At 34.0% G+C, this 26601-nt stretch overlaps 3 protein-coding genes across 7 annotated transcripts in view; all 3 read left to right on the top strand.

Annotated features, from left to right (window-relative positions):
- Positions 1-6630, top strand: part of LOC111473113 (putative ion channel POLLUX-like 2) — an 8803-nt gene extending 2173 nt beyond the window's left edge. The window contains exons 6-24 of the mRNA XM_023118687.1: positions 639-714; positions 821-919; positions 995-1149; positions 1246-1350; positions 1684-1770; positions 2873-2962; positions 3117-3259; positions 3410-3486; positions 3561-3641; positions 3751-3945; positions 4299-4412; positions 4706-4798; positions 4883-5009; positions 5093-5169; positions 5347-5394; positions 5476-5545; positions 5625-5698; positions 6187-6297; positions 6372-6630. Of these exons, the coding sequence (XP_022974455.1) occupies positions 639-714; positions 821-919; positions 995-1149; positions 1246-1350; positions 1684-1770; positions 2873-2962; positions 3117-3259; positions 3410-3486; positions 3561-3641; positions 3751-3945; positions 4299-4412; positions 4706-4798; positions 4883-5009; positions 5093-5169; positions 5347-5394; positions 5476-5545; positions 5625-5698; positions 6187-6297; positions 6372-6452 (1903 nt within the window). The 3' untranslated portion in view covers positions 6453-6630. The remainder of the gene's footprint in view (positions 1-638; positions 715-820; positions 920-994; positions 1150-1245; positions 1351-1683; positions 1771-2872; positions 2963-3116; positions 3260-3409; positions 3487-3560; positions 3642-3750; positions 3946-4298; positions 4413-4705; positions 4799-4882; positions 5010-5092; positions 5170-5346; positions 5395-5475; positions 5546-5624; positions 5699-6186; positions 6298-6371) is intronic.
- Positions 6631-7227: 597 nt separating this feature from the next.
- Positions 7228-10734, top strand: LOC111473089 (rRNA-processing protein EFG1). Of its 4 annotated transcripts, none has more exons than XM_023118649.1 (8): positions 7228-7551; positions 8083-8212; positions 8302-8429; positions 8928-9066; positions 9412-9526; positions 9624-9690; positions 9802-10083; positions 10302-10734. In XM_023118649.1, exons 1-8 carry the CDS (start codon positions 7417-7419, stop codon positions 10305-10307), a joined length of 1002 nt encoding a protein of 333 aa, XP_022974417.1. In that variant the 5' UTR covers positions 7228-7416; the 3' UTR covers positions 10308-10734. The 4 variants fall into 4 exon arrangements, with proteins under 4 accessions (XP_022974417.1, XP_022974419.1, XP_022974418.1 ...); XM_023118651.1 differs by having other exon boundaries at positions 9805-10083; XM_023118650.1 differs by having other exon boundaries at positions 9418-9526; positions 9796-10083.
- Positions 10735-12080: 1346 nt separating this feature from the next.
- On the top strand, positions 12081-23696 carry LOC111473105 (alpha-mannosidase I MNS4). Of its 2 annotated transcripts, XM_023118676.1 has the most exons (18): positions 12293-12315; positions 12672-12735; positions 12854-12973; positions 13085-13177; positions 13920-14006; positions 14861-14951; positions 15410-15465; positions 15787-15859; positions 16941-17050; positions 19443-19493; positions 20473-20561; positions 20663-20744; positions 20855-20968; positions 21524-21603; positions 22114-22249; positions 22344-22414; positions 22523-22763; positions 23063-23696. In XM_023118676.1, exons 3-18 carry the CDS (start codon positions 12863-12865, stop codon positions 23285-23287), a joined length of 1710 nt encoding a protein of 569 aa, XP_022974444.1. In that variant the 5' UTR covers positions 12293-12315; positions 12672-12735; positions 12854-12862; the 3' UTR covers positions 23288-23696. The 2 variants fall into 2 exon arrangements, with proteins under 2 accessions (XP_022974443.1, XP_022974444.1); XM_023118675.1 differs by lacking the exon at positions 12672-12735 and having other exon boundaries at positions 12081-12315.
- The last annotated feature ends 2905 nt before the right edge of the window (positions 23697-26601 follow it).

Below are 26601 nucleotides of genomic sequence, written 5' to 3' on the forward strand. Positions count from 1 at the left end.
CCACTCTTTCTTTTTTTCATTATTTTTTTTCCAGAAGAAATTCATGTTCTATTAAGATTGAAATATCATTTGATTTTTTCTTTTGTTTTTTTAATGTTCAATTTAAAGGTTCTTAGTGGTGCTCCTTGTGGCATGCATCTCATTTATTTTGATGGGTGGTTTTCTGTTCTTCAAGCTCAGGTACTCTACTTTTCTTCCTTTTTGGCCTAGTACTAAACTTCAGCTTCAAATAGAATTTATACTGTAAATAGTAAGATCCGATCTATAACATATTTAACCCTTCCAATGTAAGTCTTGAAAAAAAAAAAAAATATATTTTTGTTTTTTTTTACCTGTGTTCAAATAGAAGTGGATTGTTCAAAGGGAATCAGAGGATTTTTTATTTTCTAGGGTTAAATATTCTGTTTTGTAATCATTTTTTTAAAATTTAATTTAAAAGAAAAAAATGTTTTGCTAACAATTTCTTTGTCTTGTTTCTCAGTCTAGTTTTACATTTTAATTTTTCTGTCCGTTTTTATTACTAGAACTTGCAGTCAATTCTTGCAATCAAGTTAGATTGATTATGTTCTGTTAGTTCATTGTTCCTTCCTACATGCGATGCACATTCTTGTTTGCCAATCTGGGAGTGTGTTGAACAGAGGTAGCACTCAGTCTCTGGAGGACTGCTTATGGGAAGCATGGGCATGTCTATGTTCCTCATCCACTCACTTGAAAGTATGCCACATAAGATCTTTGAACTTCAACTGTTTTCTTAAAATCATTTGAAGTATCTAAGAACTATTCATTTGACTTAGAAATATCTCTGTATTTTATCTAACAGCAAAGGACACGAGTTGAACGTGTTATAGGGTTCATTCTTGCAATATGGGGCATATTATTTTACTCCCGTCTACTCAGCACAATGACAGAACAGTTTAGGGTAAGCTTGGTGATAACAAAACATAAGAAAAGATAAATGTTTGCTGAAGCTGATTACTTGCGCTCGTTTGGACAGCATAACATGCAAAAGCTGAGGGAAGGTGCACAAGTTCAAGTTCTAGAGTCTGATCACATCATCATTTGTGGTGTCAATAGTCATTTGGCTTTTATACTGAAGCAGCTAAATAAATACCACGAATTTTCTGTCCGCTTAGGTACTGCGTCTGCTAGGTAACTGCTGCTCCTCCTGTCGTAGATTTTGTGCCAATATCATGTATTATGTGTGTTGGAAAGTACAAACAGTTACTTTTTGGTCTGTGTTTTTAGGAGGCAGAGAATTCTTCTCATGTCTGATCTTCCAAGGAAACAAATGGACAAGTTAGCTGATAATCTTGCCAAAGATCTTTACCACATTGATGTTCTTACCAAGAGGTAAGGGTAATGAAGTTGTTTTCTTTCTTAACCATAAATTAGACATAAAATATCTGATCTCTCGTTCAGATCTGTAATTGAAGTTCCCTCATATGAGGATATCCTTTCCCAAAGGAAGTGAAAAGTTATCGTTCAGATCTGTAATTGAAGTTCCCTCATATGAGGATATCCTTTCCCAAAGGAAGTGAAAAGTTACAAGTTTATTTCTCTATTGGCCTGAATTGTCCTTGGTCTTATCTAATTCCATTGAGTTTGTGGTTCCACAGTTGTAGTCTCAGCTTAACAAAATCATTTGAAAGAGCTGCTGCCAGTATGGCCCGAGCGGTTCCACAGTTGTAGTCTCAGCTTAACAAAATCATTTGAAAGAGCTGCTGCCAGTATGGCCCGAGCAGTAATTATACTGCCAACAAAAGGAGACCGGTAAGAAAATTGTCAGTTACAAGTATATTCTTTGTTTTTCGCCTACTGTTGTTTCGTTGATCGAGTTTTCTTGCCTTCGTACTATCCTTTTCTTTCTCACCATTTAAAACCTGCCTTTGTTTATCAAAGTAACGATTTCTGTAATAATGTCACTGAATTTTAGTACGAGGCTTCAAAGTTGCTGCAATATGTATGAAATGTTGGTCAGGATTAATAATATTATCAAGCAGGGATGACTATGGTTTTCTTTAATTGTAATCACAAATAGGAAATTGCTTTTGACCATTAAATTGTCGGTCCTATCAAATTTCAAGCCGTAATCCAACTACACGATTGCCTACCTTCATCCTTTCTAGCCCACTCTACTTGTTACCAAACATTCCTAACAAACTCCTTAGCTGATTGCTAACAACACCCTTAATATCCCGATAACATTTTCCTATCATACTACTCTCTCAGAGAAGTCAAAGTTTATACAATGGACCTTGTTTTGAAAGAGATAAAAGACACGTATTTTAGCATTTCCAAAGCGTATGAGAGTAAACTTGTCCTTTTAAGTGGGTGGGTGGATTCATTTCTTGGTGCCTTTAACATTTTAATTTATTCCAGTATTTCCATGGTTCCTATTTTCTTTTATGTGATAGACAAAGCTGATAACTTCTCTCTGTTCCTTCCACAGTCCTCCATTGGATATTGAGATGGATTATCCTTGGTCTTACAATTGTGGTGATAAAGGAAGCAGTCGTTGTTATAACTTTTAAGAAACCCTTATTGAATAGTTATCCTGGATGCATTTAAAAGAAAGGCTATTTTTGCAACCAATTGAAGATTAATGTGGTCTCGGATATTTTATAGTGACGCTGGGTCCTGCTAAAGAGTGCTTTCGGCACTCATTCAGCTAGCTAAAATGTAGTTGAAACTGTGACGCTGGGTCCTGCTAAAGAGTGCTTTCGGCACTCATTCAGCTAGCTAAAATGTAGTTGAAACTGAGACATTGACCGCTATAGGATGTAGGATTACTTATTTTCGTTTCAAATAGGAGAAACCAATCTTGGAATGGAAATATGGATTAACTAAAGCATATTGGACACAAATTTATTAGGTATGAAGTTGATACAGATGCATTTCTCTCTGTTCTTGCCCTTCAACCCATTGCAAATATGGAGTCCATCCCAACTATTGTTGAGGTAAGCTACCAATAAATAACAAGTTGTCAGTCTTGTCAAATGACAACTTTGAATGGCTGAATTTGAACCTTTTCTCAATGAATTCAGGTTTCTAGTTCCAATACCTGTGACCTCTTAAAGTCGGTCACAGGACTGAAAGTAGAGCCGGTGGAGAATGTTTAGTTCCAATACCTGTGACCTCTTAAAGTCGGTCACAGGACTGAAAGTAGAGCCGGTGGAGAATGTTTCCTCTAAATTATTTGTCCAGTGTTCTCGACAAAAGGAGCTCATCAAAATTTACAGACACTTGTTGAACTATCGAAGTATGTAACACATTTATAGTTCTCCCAATTGCATAGAATGTGGTTTTCAGTTTACTCAAATTTGTAATGCTGTGAAATTGCAGAAAACGTATTTAATCTATTCAGCTCCCCTAATTTTGTTGGTCTACATTATAAAGAATGAAATTGCAGAAAACGTATTTAATCTATTCAGCTCCCCTAATTTTGTTGGTCTACATTATAAAGAACTTCGCCAAGGATTTCATGAGGTACTTATCCATCAAATAAATTTTTTCTCCTAATTCCCTTTCAGTTTTTTTGAATGGATATTTCTTTTCTACAGGCAGTTGTTTGTGGTATCTATAGAAATGGGAAGATACACTTTCATCCAAATGATGATGAGATTCTGCAGCAAAATGACAAGGTATAAATAATAGATTCATATCTCTCTTCTTTTTTTTTTTTTTTTTATAGAAAAGAAACAACTTGGTTTAACAGATTTTCTAAGTGAATTCGTGTATCTTTTGATGTAGGGGCTGTTCATTGCACCTCTCCTTGGAGGACATAAGGGAGGAGGTGGTCATTCAAATGTGACTAAGGAAGGAAGTAATACCATTAAAAAGCTGGAAAGTATTAAAAATAGTAATGTACGTTTACGTCAATCTCTAGAAATATATAGAAAGGAATTCGAGAATATCATCAAACATCCAACAAAACCCTCTTTCAAGGTAATATTGAAGCTCTAGTTTGATAATAATTTTACTTTTAGTTTTCTATTTTTTAAAATTGTGCTTCTTTCCTTGCAATTTCCTTACTGAGTTTTCACCTATCACAATGAAACTTTTATATTCTTAGCCAAATTTCAGAAACAAAAACAACTTTTTCAAAACTACTTTTTTTAGTTTTCTAAACTTTGTTTAGATTTTGAAACCATTTTCAGAAAATAGATAACGAAGTTAAGAAAACCTTTGTAAGCTAAATTTTCAAAAACCAATAACCATAATTATCAAACGGGGCCTAAGTGATTTGTTTTTTTCAACAAGTCAGTAAGCAAGATAGCTAATTGTTACATTGCATGCAGCCTTTAGACAAGACTATAGGACCAAAAGAATGCATACTTTTGCTAGGTTGGCGCCCAGATGTTGTAGACATGATCCAAGAATATGACAAGTATCTTGGACCTGGTAGTGTATTGGTAAAGCTCTTCCCTTTATGAATCTTCTTCAAGTTTGCTCGACTCCAAATCTTTTTGCAACACCTCGAGTCCTCTAAATCACTTTTAATGAAACTGGGTGTGTATGAATTAACTTCTTAAGTGATTATGGAGCGCAAAAACATTGTTTAAAAAATATCTAGTGCGTTTGGCAATACAAATTAATCACTTTTGAGCACAAAAACAGTTCTATACATTTGTAATTTTGGTTATATGCAACAATTGGCATACATGCGATTATTGGACCCTAATTGTCATCTCCCATATATATGCAGGAAATCTTATCAGATGCACCATTTGATGAAAGAAAAAGAGCTTACAAAGCTGTGGACCGTAACAAGTTAAAAAATGTCAGAGTTTCTCATAGGGTACTGACACATTGAATGTAGTTTTTTGAAACATTTTAATTCTTTCTCTAAGCCACATTCCATAATTTTGTACCTTTGCTGCAGATAGGAAACCCTATGAACTATGCTAGCTTAGAGGAAACCCTACTAAATATTAAAAGTTCTTTCAATAAAAGTGAAGATGTTCCGTTGTCCATCGCTGTGATATCCGACAGGGAATGGCTTCTTGGGGGTATGGATATAATACTATCTTATATGCCCTTTTTTTTTGGCTTGTATAATGATAATGAATTGCATTGACTTCCAACTTTTCAGATCCATCTAGGTCTGACAAACACTCAGTATATACTCTTCTCCTTGCTGAAAGTATCTGTCAGAAACATGGAGTGAAGGTATTTAATTTGTTGTTTATTAGTAATATGATCTATAGCACAATACCTTCACGAATCTTTTACATCAATCCTTTGACATTCATACATTTATGGAAAGTTTGATCATATTATATCATAGTGGTTTTTTGCTTATTTTTTGGACAAAAGTAAGGTCTATAATATGACACTTTATTTCAGGTTCAAAATCTTGCTGCAGAGATTGTTGACTCCAAATTGGGGAAACAAGTAAATGCTTCATTTTCCAATTTCTTGTGCCGCTTTTTTTATTATATTTAAATATTGATGTAGCTGCGGAAATGTGTGCAGGTAACAAGAATAAAACCTTCCCTGACGTACATAGCAGCAGAGGAAATAATGAGTCTTGTCACAGCTCAAGGTCTGTAAATGCTCTGAACCAACCTCTTTCAGATTTTGTGTGCGAAACTGCATCTCAAGTGTATATTTTGGCGTGACAGTGGCAGAGGATAGTGAACTGAATCAAGTATGGAAAGATATTTTGAATGCCGAAGGTGATGAAATTTATGTGAAGGTACATCTCCATTTCTTCATCCATATTAGCTTTTGATAGCTATCTAAGATGTAAGATTGGAGAGGGGAACAAAACATTTCTTATAAGGGCGTGGAAACTTCTCTCAAGACTCATTTTAAAACCTTGTGGGGAAGTCTGGAAGGGAAAGCCTAAATAGGACAATATTTGCTAGCAGTGAGGTTGAACCGTTACAAATTGTATCAGAGCCAATCACTGGGCTGTATGCTATCGAGGACGTTGGGTCCTTAGGGGGGTAGATTGTGAGATCTCACATTGGTTGGAGAGGGGAACAAAATATTTTTTATAAAGGTGTGGAAACCTCTGTCTAACATGCGCGTTTTAAAGTCTTGAGAGGAAGCCCATAAAGGAAAACCCAAAGAGGATAGTATTTGTTAGTGGTGGGCTTGGGCTGTTACAGTAAACATTGAAATAAAATAACGAGCTTGAAAGTATGATTCTTGCACTAATTGATCCTTTTCTTGACACAGGATATCAGTGGCTACATGAAACAAGGGGAGGATCTCTCATTTGCAGAACTTGCTGAAAGAGCACATCTAAAGCAAGAAGTAGCCATTGGCTATATTAAAAATAATAGACAGGTAATAACACTAGCTGAATCTTGTAAAGAAATGTAGTATACGAAACTGATGCATCATTCTTGTGATTAATGCAGGTAATCAATCCAATTCCTAAGTCTGAACCAATCTCTCTTGAATTAACTGATTCGTTAATTGTTATATCCGAGCGCGAATGAAAAAAATCCTCTTCCATCTCTATTTGTAGTGTTTAGTTCTTATATTATACAATGGAACATTGTTTTTGTTTTCCTTCTTGAAGTATAGAATAGAAAGTCACACACACACAATTGTCAAAATACTATATAGACTATTTGTTTTATAGATTAAATCATAGTGTATAATTCGTTGGAAAAACATATTCTTTCGGTTGAATCGTGACATAGAATAAAGTCCTTGTTTTTAAAAGTATCTTTATCGTGTTATTGACTTTAATATATACTTCCAAATAACGTGTTTTCATGAATTAAAAGCTTAGTATTCTTGTACTCAATTTTCCATAATGATCGATCATTTTTAAGATTAATTGTCTCTTGCGTTTGGTATAATAAATCTCTTGCCATTGGTTCTCAACCATATAGTTTTTTTTTTAATTGTATTTATTAGTCGACTTAAAATCAAACCAATAGAAGATAAATGGAAGATTAGCCACCCTAATTATTGAGTCGAGATCCCTCAGGGAGAAAAACTATATTGAATTTACATCTTAAAGTTTATAAAAATTTAAGATTCATGAAAAAATATTTATTTGAATTTTTAGATAATGATTTTTGTTTTATTATTTAATGTTTTGATTTTGATATTTGTATTGATAAATACTAATTATTATTAATTTGAAATTTAAGGTGATATTATTTTTTTTTCCTTATAAATTTTGGAAATTAAGAAGAATTACTTTTGGTAGGAAAAATAAAAAAAGGCGCTGATTAGGGCTTTTGCATAAATTAAAATTAAGAAGGTCGTCTAGAAATCCAAAAGAAAAAAAAGGAAAAGACGAGTTAGGAAGAGTGAAAGATATCCGTCTCCACTGTCCACCTCTCCGGTGTTATGAATCCACCGGGGTGGCGTTGAGAGCCTGCACAAAACCCTTGCTTTCCTGCATACCACTTTCTCCTTTCTCTCTCATCTGTGTCTAGGGCAACCATGGCCCACGGTGGCTACGGCAAGCGCAGGGTGAACCCGGCAGCGCGCCGATCGAAGGCTTTAGCTGTTGAGAAGAAGCCCAAGTCCGTCTCCCTCAAGAACCAGATTCGATCCGCTGAGCGCATGCTTCGCAAGGTTTCCGCCTACTCTTTCCTTATTTTGCTTTTTTGTATGCTGTTCTAGGTCGTTTTAGGGCTTGGAGTTTGTTTAACTGATTTTAGTTCGCTATTCAGGGAGTTTGGAGAAGAGACTAATTTGTTGCATTTGTTGCTCCTTCTCTTTGTTTTTGGCTGCTGTAAGTTTTGTTTGGGAAGTTGAGTTGCTGTGCTTTTTCTTCGGAGGTCTCTACGATCAAGTAACACTTGATTCTGAGGACATCCTTTTTATGTATGGAACTAGATTCCTGGAACTCTATTGAAACGCTTTATTAGGTTAGCGTGCCCTTATTACGAACCTCAATTATGGAGGTGAAGAATGTGCTGCAAGGTTTTGTGAAAATTAGGAGAGCTAAAGTGTGGTTTCCATTACGTTTTCTATGTGGGTGTGGTTTTTCGAGAGGTTGCTTAGTCTTTATCGGATTACGGACTTAATATTATACCCCGTAGTTTACAGTGTGGTTGTTGCCGATTTTTACTCCATGGTCATTGAACGTTTTTTTCCCTCCAGAATTTGCCAGCTGAAGTGAGGGAGGTTCAAGAGAAGAAGTTGGAAGGACTTAGAAAACAGCAAGAAATTCATTCTCGTCTGGCTGTTGAGCGCAAAATATTCTTGCGGGATAGGAAGATCAAATTTTTTGGTAATACTTGGTAATAGTTTTTCTGTCATTTGATGGGGTTTGTTTTTCAAGCACGTATCAGTTTTTGATTATTTTTTTCCTTAATCCAGAGAGGAGAAAAATTGAAAGAAGAATTAGACGCCTTGAAAAACTGCAACGTGCTCCATCTGGTCAGTCGCAAGATTCGGATATTGCAGATCAATTGTCTAAGTTGAAGGAGGATCTTGAATATGTCAGGGTAATGTCAAAAAATCTTTTCCTAAAAATATATGTGCGAGTTTGTATCTTTGAACTTTTTATTTATATTCATTCATCAAAGGAAGTTGTTTTTTGATGATTTTTTTGTTTTTTTGTTTTTTTGTATATTTTGTATGTATACTTGTTTTTATGTATGCGTTTATTTAATACTTCAATACATGGGAGTTCATCTAAACTTGTTGCATCGTTATGTCTTAGTTTTCACTATCATTGTGTTCTAAGGTACTATCATTGCATATATTTACTATTTTTCATTTTTCTGATGAAAATAAAAGTTGTTAGACAATGCTGAATATTTGTGTTAGAGGAGGTATGCATTGTAGATTTAGCTTTGCTTGTGCTTTTTTGTTCACCACTTACCCCTATAAGAACTGACAGCTGTTACGACATTTGTAATGGCAAGTATAATACTTAGTTTTTTCGCTATTCTTTATAATGGGAGATGTGAAAGTTTTTTTTTTTTTTTGTTCGAATGTAGTTCTTTCCCAAAACAGAAAAATATTTAGCTTTATTTACTGGAAGTGATGATTCGGACACGGTTGATAGGAGGAATAAGTTGCGCAAGCAGATAAAAGCCAATCTAATTGCTGCTGCAGCCAGTGGAAAGGATTTAGAAGGTGGTTTCTTTTCCATTTCTTCTAATGTTCTTTTTCATATTTTTGTTCTTATGTATATATTTTTTGCCTTGTAGTTGGGTTTCTTCTTAGAATATTGGTATATGGCCGATTCTGGTTGCTCTACAGGTGTTTTTATGCACTAGGAAGCTACTGGCCAACATATATATATATACACACATCATTTTTCATTTTAATAACTTTCTTTCATTTAATGAAAAATTATTTCCTACATGGAAATGGTACTTTTTCTTATGTTTTTTTTAATTCAATAAATTTGTTAATTTAAAATTGTTTTGGTAAGATCATAATATATGCTTTTTAATGGTGTGGAATTGATTCAAACAGAGACAGGTAGTGAGGATGATGGGTTACTTGACATGAGTGAGGATGATTTCTTCGTATCTGGTAGCTCAAGTGATGAAGCAGATGCAGATGATGAATGGACAGATAAAAGTGCAAGGTATGTAGGCTTTGAATTCTCATTCTTCTTCCGGTTTGTTCATGTTTTGCTTTTGCAAGAGTTTGGGTATATTAAATGTTTATTCTATTCTTTGCAGGGAACATGCTTCTAGTACTTCTGGCAAGGCAGCATCAGGCATGTCTAGCGATGAAAGAAATCATCAGGTTTAGTTATGATTTCTGTTGTCTTGTAATAGGATGTAATCTTTGTATCTCATGCCCCCAACGTCTGTTTCCATCCTTCTCTCATTTGACTAGCATTTTATGTAGAGGCAGCAGATCTCTGCCAGAGCCTTAATGCCACCTCCCCGTCCAACCAAATCATTTCCAAGCTCAGCCCAAGCTCGGTCAAAACCAGGGTCTTCATTAAGAAAATTTTCGACAAATCGTAGGGCCGAGGTTTCTTCATCCAGCAATACATCAAGTAGCAGAAGTGGATCTTCTTTTAAGGTTAGGGGTTCCTCAAACTCTCAGACAGGTCACAGCAGTAATATAAGTTCCAATTCTGATGCTCACAAACCCCGAAGAAAGAGAAGGCCTAAAAAGAAAAAGCAGCAGGTATTCTTCATCCTTTCCTGTGCTATCTATCTGTAGTTGGATTTACTTTAAATTTATAATTAAGGGATAGCTTGATAAAAATTTAACCAAAATTGTGCTAGTTTTCTCATCATTTCTCCATCAAATTTCGTTTAAGTTGGTGGCTTAAAGCCTCTCTCACACTTGAATTATTCATTGCGGAAGTACTTTCTACTCATTGTCTAAACCCCTTTTTTCAGGCATGATAGATAGGCGTCGGCTCCCTATAACCTGACTTCTGAAGCGATTTGTGAAATTTTAACCCAACCATGGATGTATCTAAGTCTGCTCTCTACCAGTTTGGAGGTTTGCTTGCTTGCACTATATATATATATATATATATACTAGGAGGAGTTGGGAAAATCATTTCCTTTAGTTCTGAAATGATATGTGATCTTTTATTATGGTTCTTTTTGTGTTGTTTCTTTGTTTTCTATACGGTTGCAACTTGTAGTGGGACCTGAATCTTATGTAGTTCCGTGCTGCTGCTTCTTGTGTGGCCTCTTGAAACTAGTCCACTTAAATTACTTGTTCTTCGGGAATGAATAGTTACATTGCTCATTCCCCTATGATCCATTCCCAACAATTGAGTTATGTTACCAAAACCAACTCATTCACTACGCTGTTTTCTTCTCTTGAGTTAGCCCACTTTTACTCGTGTACTCCTAATTAAATTTAACTTCATTTTTATTATGTAACTTCTCCTTTTGGTGATGTTGGTGCTATATGTCATGGTAGGGAGATACACCTAATTCTCAATTTTATTTACTCGAGTTATGTGCTATGAATGAATGTTGTTGTTACCTATTGTTTGCTAGTATAATACTGTTTTCTCAATTTTTTTTTTTTTTATTCCTAATCTCATTTTCTAAAACCTTTTTACAAGAACGAGGTGGATGCATACTCATGTCACAAGTCACTCGAAATTAAGTTAGTTGACTTACTCATGGGTGAGAGTAAGTGTTGTACGATCAATCTTAAACGTAGGTATGTATTGTGATACTATATGCCAATTTAAGCATCTCCGTTATAAAGGCATAAGCATCTTTTTCCGATTGAAAAATCAAAGAAAAAAAGAAAAAAAAAAAAACATTGGCCCTATCCATTTCTATCATAATAATATTCCTTCATTTTTTTTTTTTTTTTTTTTTTTTTTTTTTTTGGTGAATACATTTTCACTACATCAAAAAGAATAGTTTGTTTTGTTTATAAATGGAATTTGTACCATAGAAAAGAAATTTAACACACTCTTTCAACTTTTCTTTTTGTTCTTTTTCTATATTTTAAGTCAAATTTTGATTATACTAATATTAATATTTTCCTCTTAAATATTTGTCTAAAATATCACAATTTCAATTTTTTTTTGTCTTGATCAATATTTGAATTTGAAAATGCTAATATATGATGGAAATTTCAATTTATACCTAATTGGTTATTGACATATTCAATAATATTTTAAAGTAATTAATGAACAATCCAATCAAAAAATAGAGTATAATCCTATTTGAACTGGATAGCCAATATTAGTAATGCATTATTACTTATGAATGTTTAAGAGATTTTAGTTGTAATATGTATAGTAAATAAATATAATTTTTTTAAAATAAAAATATTATCCATTCAAGGCTACCCAACCAAAAAATAGAGGATTAAGTTGTGAACTTTATTCATATTACTCTCGAATCAAATTGATCCAAAATCTAAAAGATTTATCCGTCCATATCTAACTTAATTTTATGTTTAAAAACTAAAAAAAATTAGAGCTTCCTAACCAATATTATTAGTTAAGAAATATAAAATTAGTGAGAAAAATGACGATATAATGAGAAAACATGAATTTTTAAAATAAAAAAAACTAAATAGTTATAATGAAACTGTTAAATATTTATTAAGACGGGTTGGTGTATCAAATATCCTCTCGAGATTTGAGATTTTGGAGCAGAGAAAAGGCATTTAAATTAAGAAAATAAATAAATAATAATAATAATAATAAAAAACAGAAGAAAAAGAAGAAGAAGAAGAAGTACAGTGATTTTCAGGGCGTCTCAGCACCGGAAGGAAAAACCACGCCGAGAGACTGTAATGGAAGCTCCTTCAACTCGGCTCCCTATCTTCTATATCTTTCTTTTACTCTCAGTTTCATCTCCCATTTTCATTCAAAAATCTCTAGCTGATGGCGTCACTCCCGACGAAGCCAAACAGCTCAGAGATGAGGTTGGTATTACTTCCCCTTTTTTCCTCTATCAATTGCGTAGCAGAATTAATTAAGGACTCTCAACCAATTAATCTTTCCTCAATTTCGGCTCCGTTTAAGCCATAGCTATTCTCAATCTCTCATTTGGTAAGCTCGTCAGGTGGGCTACATTGCTTGGTTATTGAAATGCTGAACTTTTTTTTTTTCTAATTTAATTCACTTTTCGGGATCAGTAATCTTAGGATATCTGAAAGAATTTGTTCTTATAATAAATCTCCAATATACGTTTGAACTGCCGCCATTTTCTCTAAACAATATTTTGTTATACGGGTCATCTTGATTGAGTTTATATTTTTACGCATTCTTGTTAAATTAGCATTGGAGGATCAAACTTCTTACAAGAAGGATAGGGATGCGGGATCTGGAATTAGTGATATCATGTAATTATTTGATTACTTGAAATATTCTGTTCTGGTTTCGTTTGTTTATGATCTGCCTCTATTTCGCTACTTTTAATTTATTTTAGATTGTTATAAGCAAGGTATACTCGCCATGTAGGTACGTGAAATGTTTTATCATGCTTTCAATGGATACATGAAGCATGCTTTTCCTCTAGACGAATTAAGACCACTATCGTGTGAAGGAGAAGATTCACTTGGTGGTTATGCTTTGACTTTGGTAAGCTAATTCCTTCTGTTAAATGTCATACATCTAAATAATAGGTTAACTGATTTAGTGATATCATATTGGAACAATGATGATGCTGTTTCCCTCATTTTGTTGTCATAGATTGATTCATTGGATACACTGGCCCTGCTTGGTGATCGGGAACAATTTGCTGCATCTGTTGAATGGATTGGTAAAAATCTTCGGTTCGATATAGTGAGTAATGTACATTTTTGTGGGGGTTGCTTTCGTGATTAGCTATTTAGGCTTCAAATCCGTCTAATTATTTTTGACACGGACCATTATCTGAATATATATATATATTATATTTTTATCTTATTAGATATTAGATATTAAAAATTAAAAATTAAAAATTTCTCTTTCTTTCACCTTCAGTTATGTGGTGAATTTACATGTTGAGGAACTTCTTCAGCATGTGGTTTTATAGAACCGAGATCTTTTGGTCTTCGAGTCTTAGTCCATGACCTCAACTTTAGTTATTTGAATTAGTTTCCTTTTGGATGTAATTTCCGATAGAGACTATACCATCTTAGTATCAGATAGCTACCCATGTCAAAATTCTGGTGTTCCAACTTAAAACAGTTGAGAGAGATGCAAGTGGTTGGTGACTAAAAGGAAACTCAACAAAAGTTCTTGTAAAAGAGGGATCCCTTATGGCATAGGCTTTGTTTGTTTCTTGAAAGACAGTTGGAGGATAACCAGCCACTACGAGTTGCCACTTGTGTATTTACTAACAAATTTTACGATCATTTTATGATTTCCTGATTGATGACTATAATAGCATTGGCTACTTAATAGTTTCTAAGTGATGGGGTATTATATTATGTTTTTGTAACATTTTATGTATTACTCAATTAGAAGATCATTTCAGTTTTGTACCATTGTAATTCTGTAGTTATATATTTCTTCAACTAGAACCTTTCTGTTGTAATTACAGAATAAAACAGTATCTATCTTTGAGACGACAATTCGAGTTCTTGGAGGTTTACTTTCAGCTCATCTTATTGCAAGTGACCACACTACGGTATTGACTTTTTTTATTTTATCTGTGTTGTCTTTCAATTAAAATCATGATGAAATTGACAAAATCGAGGTTCTATATTCATAGTCAATTATAATCTTATTTTCATGAATAGTGTACCTATGATTGTGAAAGTATTATTCAAAAGTCATTTCTGAAGTCTCAACAAAGTTGAGACACCGGATTGAGAAGTGACAAACACGTTGACTAAGGTAAATCACAGACTGAGGGCAAGCCTCTGAACTGTTTTTTTGAAATTTTTTTCTCCTGAAAATAAGACTTTGTAAGAAGAATGGTGTTGTGGTCTGTAAATGTTACGGTTATTGTGTACTTGAAAAATCATTACTCACAAGTACATGATTTTCATAGGAAGAAGATATATATTTGTATTGGAAAACTAGTCACCCATGAGAACAGATTAAAGGAAACTTGTTGTTAACAACTTTTAATAAACAGTTAAACAAACTTTTTTCACCAAATTTTTGTTCTAGAAAACAAAATATGTTTTTTGAAATTGCTTCTAATAGCCATAAGATATGAGAATTATTTTTTATGCGGGACAGTCAATAGCTAAATATTTACATGCCACTCTTGGTGAGGTCAATTCTGCTTGTTTGATATGCAGTGAGCCTGTGAGGTCCTGTTGTTGGGTTAACTGTTTGTATAGCAACAGAATTAGAACATTACAGACCAAATTCTTCACAAAAGTTTTGTTAGTCAACTTTTCTCCGCCATGCTGATGATAGTATATTCTCAAATTTTGTATGCCTAATGCAGTGCAATATTTGTTATAGCTAGTTTATCCATTGTTTGTAGTACAACCTACGTTTTCTGATTGACTCATTCCCTCCCTATAGGGTATGAAAGTTGCATCCTATGAGAATCAACTGCTTGACTTAGCAGAGGATCTGGCTCGAAGATTACTGCCTGCATTTGACACTCCTACAGGTTGGCTGCTGAACTATTCTGTTGTAGTGTAGTGTTATGCTCACATGAAGAGAGTCTCTTTTGCAAATTTTCCATACTGAAACTTGATAAAAATTTCCCCCCTTCTCCTTGTACTAAACTTAATGATTTCAAATTATCTAGGCATAGGAAAATCACTTGTGCTCGTCTAATCTTGACTGAATCATCATTTTTGGCACTTCTAGTTCTACCTTAGCGCATGCTTTTCACTTTTATTTTCTGATACATTAATTACCTATAGGCTTAAGTTTGCTATGGTAGAATATGGAATGGGGTTGTAGGGCATTTTACTCTAAATCTGATGTTTTTTGGGTTTCATTATTCAAGAAACAAAGCAGATTTTCCAAGCCACTACTTCCGTTAAACTTAGATGAAAAGCACTTTTTGGGGTATGCCAGTGTTGGCTATTTAATGACAGTCTATTGCATCATATTTTGCAGGAATTCCATTTGGATCAGTTAACCTATTGTATGGAGTTGATGAACATGAAAGCAAGGTAAAACTTCTCAGCCTTATACACATGATGTCTAATGATCAACTAGAAGAGCATGCTATCCATTTAGGTTTTGATAAAGAATTCACGCAGCTTGAAGATAGTTTCTTCTGCCCTTACAATAGTACACATGAGGACTGTAAGAACTAGATTATCAATTGCGACATGCAGTAACCTCGTATAATTTCCAAGGACTGTTTCTGGTTATGCATATGATAACCATGAAGTAATGAAGATAACTAGTAACTATTTAGTAGCTTAGTTGTGAATTCCATCTTTCATCCTATTGAAGTTCTAATACAGGTTTTGTATTCTCTCTCTCAGATAACGTCAACAGCCGGTGGTGGGACCTTAACTTTGGAATTTGGTGTTCTTAGCCGTTTGACGGATGATCCAAGTGAGTGTTGTGACCTTAACTTGAAGTGCGTTCTTTTGTCTTGACCCTTGATTGTTTCCAAGATAACCCAATTTGTGGCTGCATATTTTTTTTCTATTTACACTTCTGCATCTTACTACGGATTCTTAAAGCTCTTAATTCACTAGTTTTTTGGGCTTGGAGCTTTTGGGGTAACGGAAGTGGTACTGATCGCTAAAAGGCAATCTACTCCTTCCAGCAAACCTTTGTTGCTTTTATACATATTTTTTTTGGGTATTTGTGCTGTTTACTGTTAAATTGACTCAATTAACACCAGCGGGTCCCCACTACTATACTTTTGGGTAGAAGTTACCTATCATGAATTGGTATCTCTCTTGAGTTTTTTTGGAATTAAAATAAAAGATTATTAATCTCCTATGGTATTCTCATTAATCTCCTATAGTACTGTCAGATTCACCTAAGTGTCTAGAATATTATTTATGGTAGTAATATCAAAATAGATGTAAGAACACCATGCAAGCCACCCAACCAATTCAAGAGGGCCAGTTATTCTCTCGAACTCTAGTTCCTTAAAAATACAAATAATTCTCTGCTCAAGTTCTTATTCCTACACATACCTAGCCCAAAATCTTACCAATTGTCAGACTTATAGTGTCCCTTTTTCTCCTCCTAGAGGACACAATTGCAATTGGATGCCTAACATTGTGTTCATGAATTGCTCCAATGAAGGATGGCTACAAATTTTTATATTTACGTTGACTCATATTTTTTCGTTCTTATTTCAAGAGAAATCAGTTCAGAGAACTTTAGTAAAACTGACTCCACTGAACAAGTTTGTAATAATTTGAATTATTTGTCGTACTTGTCACTATATAGTAAAATGCACAAGTATCCTTGAACTCAGCAATTTTTTTTCATGATGAAACTTAATTCCGTTCTTTCTTAGCCTCTCGGTCTTGTTGCTCAATACTTGGTTGATATCTGTAGACATGTATCATATATGGCAATTTTAGAAAGTTGGTTGACTATCATCTGAACTCCAAAAATTTAGTGAACTTGGTCCATAAGATTTCACACATTTTCATTTGCCATCGGAATGCAGTTTTTGAACAAGTAACAAAGAATGCAGTACGTGGACTGTGGGCACGCCGTTCAAAGCTTAATTTAGTTGGTGCACATATTAATGTTTTTACAGGTGAATGGACACAGAAGGTAACATTCATGTCAATGAAAATGAACAATAGATGCATTACATATTCATTTTGTTGATACCCATAGTTGCAATTTGCAAACAACAAGATTTTTTTCAGTTCTCATTGCTCTTTCCCTGGCATGAGTTCAGAAACAATTAGATTGGCGGAAAGTTTATGATAATTGAAAATTTGTTTCCTGATCTTACTGATTCTTCAATCTAATCATACTTTTAATTGGTCATCACTGCTTAGACCTTTCATGGTAAACGTAGTGCAATTTGAAGCAGATGCTTTGATGGACTTAGATTGGGAAATGAACGCTTGGTTGAATTCCATCATATCCTTTCAATTAAGAATTATGGTTGGAATGAAAATGATAATCTTTTAAGAGAAATCTCAAGATTGGGAGGAAATTCCGGCACATTCCTTTTCCATTTTGGATAAACATTTTTGCAATTATTCAGAACCTGTAATTAATATTTCTTAGAGTAGTTTTTTAAGCTATTTGAGTCGGGATCTATGCCCCCTTTCTGAATTTTTATAAATGCAACACAAGAAAAACATTTTCTTTGTTGCCAAGAATAGGAAGCGTACGGTTTTTATTTTGATGGGGGGTAGATTTCTGTTCTCTTTAGTCGGAGGAACCTATTCTTTTTTATACTCTCTCTCTTTTTAAAATACCGGTGTCAATGATAAAAACCTAGAAAAAGTTACCAGGGACTTCATGTGGGAGGGGATTGAGGAGTGGTGGGTTGCACCCTAAAGGTTGGGAGGTGGTTTCACAGCCCTTGCAGGCAAGTGGTTCGAGTATTGACAAACTGAGACTTCCAAATGATGCTTGTTTGGCAAACTGGTTGTGGTATTTCTTTCAGGAATCTCGGGCTTTGTGGCAATGGATCATTGTGAGCACGCTTGGTGCTTGCCCTTTAGAGTCGGTCTCTGGTAGTAGGATTTTGATATCTTTTAGAAATCCCTATGAGGCTATCTCTTCAGTTTTTCCTCTCTTCCAGTTCATGAAATGCCCCATTGGGAATGGCTCGGATAGTTACTTCTGGGAGGAATTTTGGGTGGTGGAGGTTCTCTGCGCATATTTTTCCTCTATTTGTACCATCTTTCTGATTAGATGTTGCATTCAGTGGCCTTTATTCTCTCATCCTTTTGAGAGTCTCTGTCCTTCAATTTGGAGTTTCTTTGTTCTCTTACTAGTAGGGAGGCATTAGAGGTGTCTTGACTTTTCTTTTAAGAAATTCTCATATCAGTTGGGGTAGGAGGGATCTTCATTTATGGACTCCTTGTCCTTCCCATGACTTTTTGTCTAGCTCTCTTTTCCAGCTCGAGTGTTCCCTCAGATCCTGCTGGCTCCATTCTTTTTCCTCATTTTGGAAGATTAAGATTACTGAGAAGGTTAAGTTCTATTCCAGAAAGGTCTTACACGAGAGAGTTAATACTATAGGCTGTGTGCAGAGGCATTCTTCCTTCTTTTGGGGGGTTGCAGTGGGGTTCCCTTTGTATAGGAGTGTCAAAAGACTTTGATCATACCCTTTGGAGCTGCCAGTTTTGCTTTTGGTTTGGTCTCATTTCTTGGGGGCTTTTGGAGCTGCCAGTTATGCTTTCTCCCCCTTTTAGGGAGAAGGAAAATTTCTGGGGCAACTTCTTTCCTGTTGTATGGGAGTTTTTAGGAGTTGACTGAAGTCATTAGGTTTAATACCTCGATTTGGACCTTGGGTACTGAAGTCTTTTGAAATTATCAATTAGGTCTTATTCTTTTTTATTGGAGCCCCTTTTTTCATTGTATAAGAAAAAAGCTCGGTTTCTTATCAAGAAAAAAAAAATCTTTTTTCTTCACCTTTTGATGATACATTTTCTTCAGCATTTCTTATGTAATTAATTTTGCGAAGCTTTGTTTATTTACAATTATTACTATATATGACATTTTGTTTGGAATGAAGACATTAGCTATGGTTTTAGTCTGGTTAAGAAAAATACTCAGGTAGATATGTTACCAAGGATACAAATATATGGGGCGTTTCTTGATGCCATTCTTAATGAAAGGGCTGTGAAAGATGGAGGATGTAGAATACTGTTACTTTTTATATGAAACTTCAATAGTTTTTTGAAATGGCAATATGAGACGCAATGCCACATAGAAGTCAGATTATAGGCGTTGTATTTAGAAAAAACCATTGTAGTTTGGAAGATAGGTCTATGAGTAAGGAGGAAATTGAGGGTTTAGTGTTGTACTTCTGGAAGCTCTTTGTCTGAATTATCTAGTAATATTCATATTCTTTTATTCAAGTCCCTTCGGTATTTATGGGGAAGATGCCTGATCCTCCCTCTTGTTTACTGCTTTCAGATCTAATGAAAAGCATGTTATCCTAAAAAAAATCCACTCTTCATATCTTGTCTCGCAGGATGCAGGTATTGGTACGAGCATTGATTCCTTCTATGAGTATTTACTGAAGGTTGGTAACTACCTAACGTGGAAATAAATGTGCCATAGTTGTTACTGGTATTTAATGTTATTATCTCAAGGAAAACTTTCTTTTGGCCATGCTCATGTTGAAATAGAAATTTTATCTATGTGATCCGAGAATCATAGAAGAGAGGATCCGAGAACCCATGCACACAAAAAGAATATAAACCAAAACAAGGAAAAAGTTTTTCATAATTTTGTGATCATACATAATTAAATTAGAGAATTGCCAACAAAAATTTGGTTTTTTTTACGAACTTGAGGTTGATAAATACGCAGATTTAGAAATTCATTTCGAACAATTGAACCTTCTCAAACTGTTTCTTTTTAAGAACTAAAAAGATTTGTGCCAAAATAACAGATGCAAAAAAGAACAAAAGGCCTTGGACACGTAATGGATCTTGAAGGACTATTTCCGCAAGCTCTTATCACTCAAGATTTAGCGCATATACATTATGCTAACTATTGTCCAATACGTGTCCAACAAGTGTTGGATTATCGGACACAGGCACCAAACTAAAATGTTTGTGCTTTTTAGTCAATTTCTACACTTCCAATCCAATTATTGATATGCATCAATACTTTATTTATGCAGTTTGAATTGCCTTCTACTTTCATGAGAAGTTTCTTTTGCTTTTATTTTATCAATCTATTATTTTTCCTTTAGCACTGGAACTGGTTCATATTAAATGGACAACACTCGTGGCTTTAAACTTTAGAAAATTGTACTTGATGTCTTTTCTTCCATGCAACTATGGTATAATTGTATTTGAAATCATCCTATGGTATTGTGCCAAATGCTTGATTCTGCTAGTATTCAACAATAAACTCCTTATGCAAGCTCAAATAAATTTCTATACAACAATGGCAGTACAAACCGTCAAATTTTCAATACATGCGTTGCTAATCCCAATCTATTACCCCATAATTTTTTCACTAGTCATTTTTTTTGTAATACATGATTTTAGGCTTACCTTTTGTTTGGAGACGAAGAGTACCTATTCATATTTCAAGAAGCATATGGGGCTGCCATGCATTATCTATTTAATGACCCTTGGTAAGCTTATGCATTCTAAGTCTAATGGTGAAGAAAATATGTTCCCTCCTTTCTTTCCTTTTTATTTTTAAAATGATCAATGTTGTAATCCATACATGTAGGTATGTTGAGGTAAATATGGATTCCGCTGCACTCGTCTGGCCATTATTCAACAGTTTGCAGGCATTCTGGCCAGGGCTTCAGGTTTTCGGCTTTCTATTATATTTACAGTAACAATTGCTTATCATGTTTTCTGTAGTTAAATTCTACTCCAAAGAACAAGAGTTAGATAAATTCTTCTGTTGTCTTGAAAGGTTTTGGCTGGGGACATCGACCCTGCAATTCGAACACATACTGCATTCTTTAGTGTCTGGAAGAGATATGGATTTACACCTGAGGGTTTCAATCTTGCTACACTCAGTGTCCAGGTATTTTAGTTTTCAATAATGGATATGAGTCAACTGATGGCTTAAGATCTTCTTGCTGCTAATCCTTTAATTTCTTTGTTTAAATAGTTTGATAAGAAATGTAGACAGTTAATTTTATTTATATTTGTTCTTTAACTGGAAGCATTTTCAAATGAAAGTCATCTACTGAACTACTTTTGCTCCCACAAATATCATGTCTGGATTGCATTCACAAATGTAGGGAGGATGGACATGTCTTAATTTTGTTAACCCGTCAGTATATCCTAGTCAATGTCAAATCCATATCAAATGTCCGTGACTTTGCTTCTCATATCAGTTTCTTAAGCCTGCATCTACCACCTGTTTGTGTGCATGGGTTCGTGTGTGAATATATATGGTCATTAGTAAGCCTTTCAGAACCCTATGATAAACCTAAGATAACCTTTATAACTAACATTTTTCCTAGTCCTGTTTCTGTAGAGTTGTCGTCTAAATACCTATGTATCCGTTATAATTGAGATTTAATTTTTTGTTCTATGTATGACCTTTTATCCAATTCATTATGTATTCTTGCAGCACGGGCAGAAAAGTTATCCACTTCGTCCAGAGTTAATAGAGAGCACTTATTGGCTCTACAAAGCCACGAGGAATCCCAGGTGAGCTGAGCTAGTGTAAAGTGGTCCTGCTAAACTTTAGTAGAAGAAGGAGCGTAGTATTTACATAATGTTCATAAAGTTGTCGGCCTACTAGCTTTCTTTAATCTCTACTTTGATTTCTAGTGGGCGTATAGAAAATTGACTAATCTAATTTCTTTGCTTTTGAAAACATCAAGTTATTCCGTAGGAGAGTGCTTGGATATTTGTTTTTGAAAGATGAAAAATGCATATTACGAGTGCTTGAAATCTTAAACATCTAGGATACGTCAAGATTGTTGAAGTTTGTTTACCATTCTATGGCACCAACTTTTTTCCTCGATTGAGTGGGGGGAGTGAACTTTATTCATACTGTTCCTTGAGTACTCCTTGGAGATGGCGTACAGTAAAATCACTAGGATTTGGTTCGGAATCCAGTAATCTGTTCAATGCTGACAATATTTTTCTTTACTCGGGTGTACAACCTTTCCATCTTCCTTGAAATTGTTACTTACCTGAAATCTTTCTTTATAGATATCTTGATGCCGGACGGGACATGGTCGCCAGTTTGCAATATGGAGCCCGATGCCCATGTGGATATTGTCATATATCAGATGTTGAGTTTCACAAGCAAGAAGATCACATGGAAAGCTTCTTCCTTGCCGAAACGGTGAGGAATCTTCCCCCAAATCCAACATAGAAAAAAGGAAAAAGAAACTATTACTTTACTTCTATTACTTTATGTTGAATGTTCGTTGGATTAGGTTAAATACTTGTGGCTTCTTTTTGACTTGGCTGCGGGCCCTGACAACCTTGTGGAAAATGGTCCATACAAGTAAGTTTTAGGTTCTGTTTAAATTTTATGTGTTAATGGAACAACACCCATTGTTTACCTTGATATGCTATATTTTTAAAAGCAACTATGCATGAATTCCTTTTATAGGTATGTTTTTAGCACAGAGGGCCACTTATTGCCTGCAACCCCTCAAATATCCCTAGTTAGGGAACATTGTTCATATCTTGGGGCTTTCTGTAAAAGTAGCGTGGAATCAGAATCTGATGCGAGAAATAATGCAACCAGTGTTGAAGAAGCTAAACATTCATTCTCTGAGGGAACGACTTCAACAGAAACCCCACCAAGCTCTGATTTTGATGAGTTGACATCAACAACTGGGTTGATCAGGGTAATTGTTTCAGTTGCTTTACGCTTGGTTCATACTGCTCTCTTAGTATATTCACACTAGAGCCTTTTTTTTCTCACTTAAGTAGATTGGTTTAGAATATTACAAAGAAAACACATTTGCATCTCGTGTCGGATTTATTACGTGAATGAATACTTATACTCCTTAGAGTTATTTGTTGGTTATACATTTAAAAACGCAAGAGAATTAGTTGAATAGGTAAAATAAATACCAAGAGGAACTAAAGCCATTGAATTAGGTTGATCTTTTACCAAGTAGAATCTTATTGTTGTGTCACGCAGGGGGTCTGTCCAGGACTGACTCATGGGCAGAAGTTTGGTATAATATATATTGGGTCAACATCCACAGACGATGAGTCTGTTACTGAAAGGGAAGCTGCCCAACGACATTTGACAGTGGTCGTAACCGATCATAATTCTGGTCATTCGACATCTGATGAAAAAAACGTTGATAACTCTCAGGAGCATAGGGAGGAGGATGTGATGAATGATCCTCATCCCATTTAAGGAAGCAAAGTATTTGATATTTTTGGAACGACTCAAGCCATCTGCTCCTTGGATCTGTTCTGTTAAACGTCTTTGGGTTATAACTATTGGAAGCATTGTTAATAGAACTTACAATCAAAAGGATGGAGCAATATTCAGTTGTTATCGGTAGGGTGAAAGAGAGCCTGACAGTCGAAAACCGACACGCGTACGAACAATAGTATTTGTTGTTGAGTTCGGGTAGATTCTTCTGAACAAGGCATTAACATTTATTATTTTGATGATTATGAGCATTGTAACATATGGCCTTGTACTGTAATTTCCTTTACAAAAAGCCAGATCTTCTGTTGTTTAATTATATTGATTTAGGGGGATGGATATTTATTGACATTGATTATTTTATCATTTCAAAGGACATAACTTTGAATTAGAAACCTTAATTTATTAATGATGTCGGATTAATTAACTTAATCCACAGACGCGCAACAGAATTATTACATTAAACCCAACAGATTTTCTAAGATTCCTACATAAGTATAATACCTCGTAAATCTCATCTTTTTTTTTTTATTTTTTTTTATTTTTTATAATTAACTTAGGATTCGAATCACATTCAGTGCATTCTGCAATTTCAGTTAAAAAAAAAAAAAAAAAAAAAAAAAAAAAAAAAAAAAAAAAAAAGAGAAAAAATTAATTTATGAATAATTCCATGAAACAAAAAGTAGAGAGTGCAATTTAGGGTTGTCTTCTGGTCTCCAAATTCATCACCAGAATATTATATTGACAATTTTTTTTTTAATTTTTAAATTTTTTTTACAAAGTTCAAAAAATATGCTCGTTGCTCCATAAGATTTACTCCAAATTTAATTATAATTAATAATACACATTTTGAATTAGTGGGTTTTATGTTGTTTTGTTTTGTTTTGTTTTGCTTTCGAGTGCCTCAAACTTTGACATTAAATTGTGGGATTTGTTTGGTAATTTCAATTCATTTTATTAATAACATTAAAAATGCCATTTTGAAAAGGGGGAAATTGTCAGAATTTGAAGACTTCAAGTTCTTGAACTTTTTATTCTTATTTTTTAAATCTATGTTATTGGATTGATGAGTCAATTTTGAGCCATTTTGTCCTTAAAATTGTTATTTTGGTATTAAATTATCCCAAAATTATATATATAGTCGACAAATGTAAAATCTCACATTGATTGAAGAGAGGAATGAGTGCGAGCGAGGACGCTGGGCCCTGAAGAGGGTGGATTGTGAGATGCCATATCGGTTGGGGAGGAGAACAAATCATTCTTTATAAGGGTGTGGAAACCTTTCCGAGCGGATGCGTTTTAAAAACTTTGAGGGAAATCTCAAAACGGAAAGCTTAAAGAGAACAATATCTATTAGCAAGTACGTGATCTATTACCATTGGTATTTGAGCCAGACACTGAGCGGTGTGTCTATGACGACACTGAGTACAGAAGGGGGAGTGGACACTGAGCGTTGTACCAGCAAGGAAGTTGAGCTCCAAAGGGAGGTAAACACCAGGCGGTATGACAGCCAAGACGCTAGATCCCAAAGGGGTGAGAATCATGAAATCCCACATCGATTTTGGGATGTGAATAGTGAAATTCTATATTGATTAGGGAGAGAAACGAGTACCAGTGAGGACGCTGGGTTCTGAAGGGGATAGATTGTGAGATCCCACATCCGTGTGGAAAGGAGAATGAAACAAGGACGTGGAAACCTCTTACTAACATACACCTAAAAATCTGATACAACAAAATACCTAAAAATGAGATGAAAACATAATGTTTTTAATCAAAATGTGAAAAAGCATTTATTAAAACCCAACAAAATTTGTTGCTTTACCTCTTTTTGGTAATATTTAGAATACTTTTATTAGTGTTAATATTATATAATTCCCCTTTATTTATTTATTTTTGTAATAAAAAAATAAGAGAGAAAAAGAAGAGCAGACAAAAAAGAAAAGAAAAAGAAGATTGTTTCAAGGCAAACATAACATAATGGTGTTGGCTGCTTTTTTATAACAATGATTATATCATATGTGTGTGTGTTTTGCCTGTTTTTTTCACACCTTTCACTTCAAACCAAACATTTATGGCTCTACTTTCAACCACACACAACTCACTCCTTCCTCGTCTTTCTACGAAACCCTAATTTTTAATTTCGTTCTCGGGATTGATCTTTTGAATTCGAGCCTATTACGTTAACGTCATTTTTCATCTCTCTCTTAACAACGAACTAAAACAATCCGATAACTTTTAGAACTATGATATCATATTAGAGAAGTTATCTAGAGAATTGATTATAAAAGTTCTTCGAATCTATTACTACTGAATGATCAAAAGACACGTGGTTATAGTCATTTGTTAAATAGAATATGCATTATATCTAATTACATAAAGAACATATATGAATTTCGTTAAAACTATGCGTATATTTTTAAAGATATATTATTTTATTTTGTAGGACACGAGTTAAACACATCGAGTGCATAGACATGTGTAACAACTCTACTTTTAGTCAAGAGATTTGGTTATTACTAAATGCATGACATGAATATTTGTCTAAGACATAATCGACCAATTTTTTTGTTTTTTATTTTTAAATTAGGATTGTTATAGATGCTCGAAAGTCAAACATTCTCCAACAGTATGTGGTTCGGAGATGAACCAAGGTTGAAGTGTTGTTTTTCGCAAATATATATTAAATTTTAAAAATTAAATCTTTTTTTTTTTTTAGTGTGGTGCAAATTATTTGGAAGCAACCCATGTGAAGACTCTTTTATTCTTTTCCTTTCCATTTAATAATTCCGAATCAATCTCATAAATAACATATAAAAAAATTTAATATAAAATCTTTAATTAAGAAAATAAAAATTAATCATATATAAAACAGAAAAAGTTTCACAGCAAAATAATAATTAAAAAAAAAAAGTGAAAAAGTGAAAAAGTTATTTTCAAAAGCCTTCAAACTCATAAATGCTAATTTAATGGAATTTGTATTTTCAAAACTAACACAAATTCCAAAGCTAAAATATTAAAAAATATTCTAATTATATATATATATATATATAATTAAACCGTACTAATTAGATTAAATTGATCATAAATCATCAAATTTTTTAAACAATTCTACTTCAAAATTGCTGCTATTATTAACTTTATAATAAAATGAAATATACAAAAATTGACATCATATGAGGAACAAAAAAACCCAAAAAAGATTAATAAACATAATTAATTAGTATTTTTATCCAATTACATTAATATGAATAACAATAATTATAATAAAAAAAAAAAAAAAAAAAACATTTCTGGTC

The sequence above is a fragment of the Cucurbita maxima genome, unplaced genomic scaffold (genome assembly GCF_002738345.1).
Source record: "Cucurbita maxima cultivar Rimu unplaced genomic scaffold, Cmax_1.0 Cma_Scf00103, whole genome shotgun sequence".
Taxonomy (NCBI): Eukaryota; Viridiplantae; Streptophyta; class Magnoliopsida; order Cucurbitales; family Cucurbitaceae; genus Cucurbita; species Cucurbita maxima.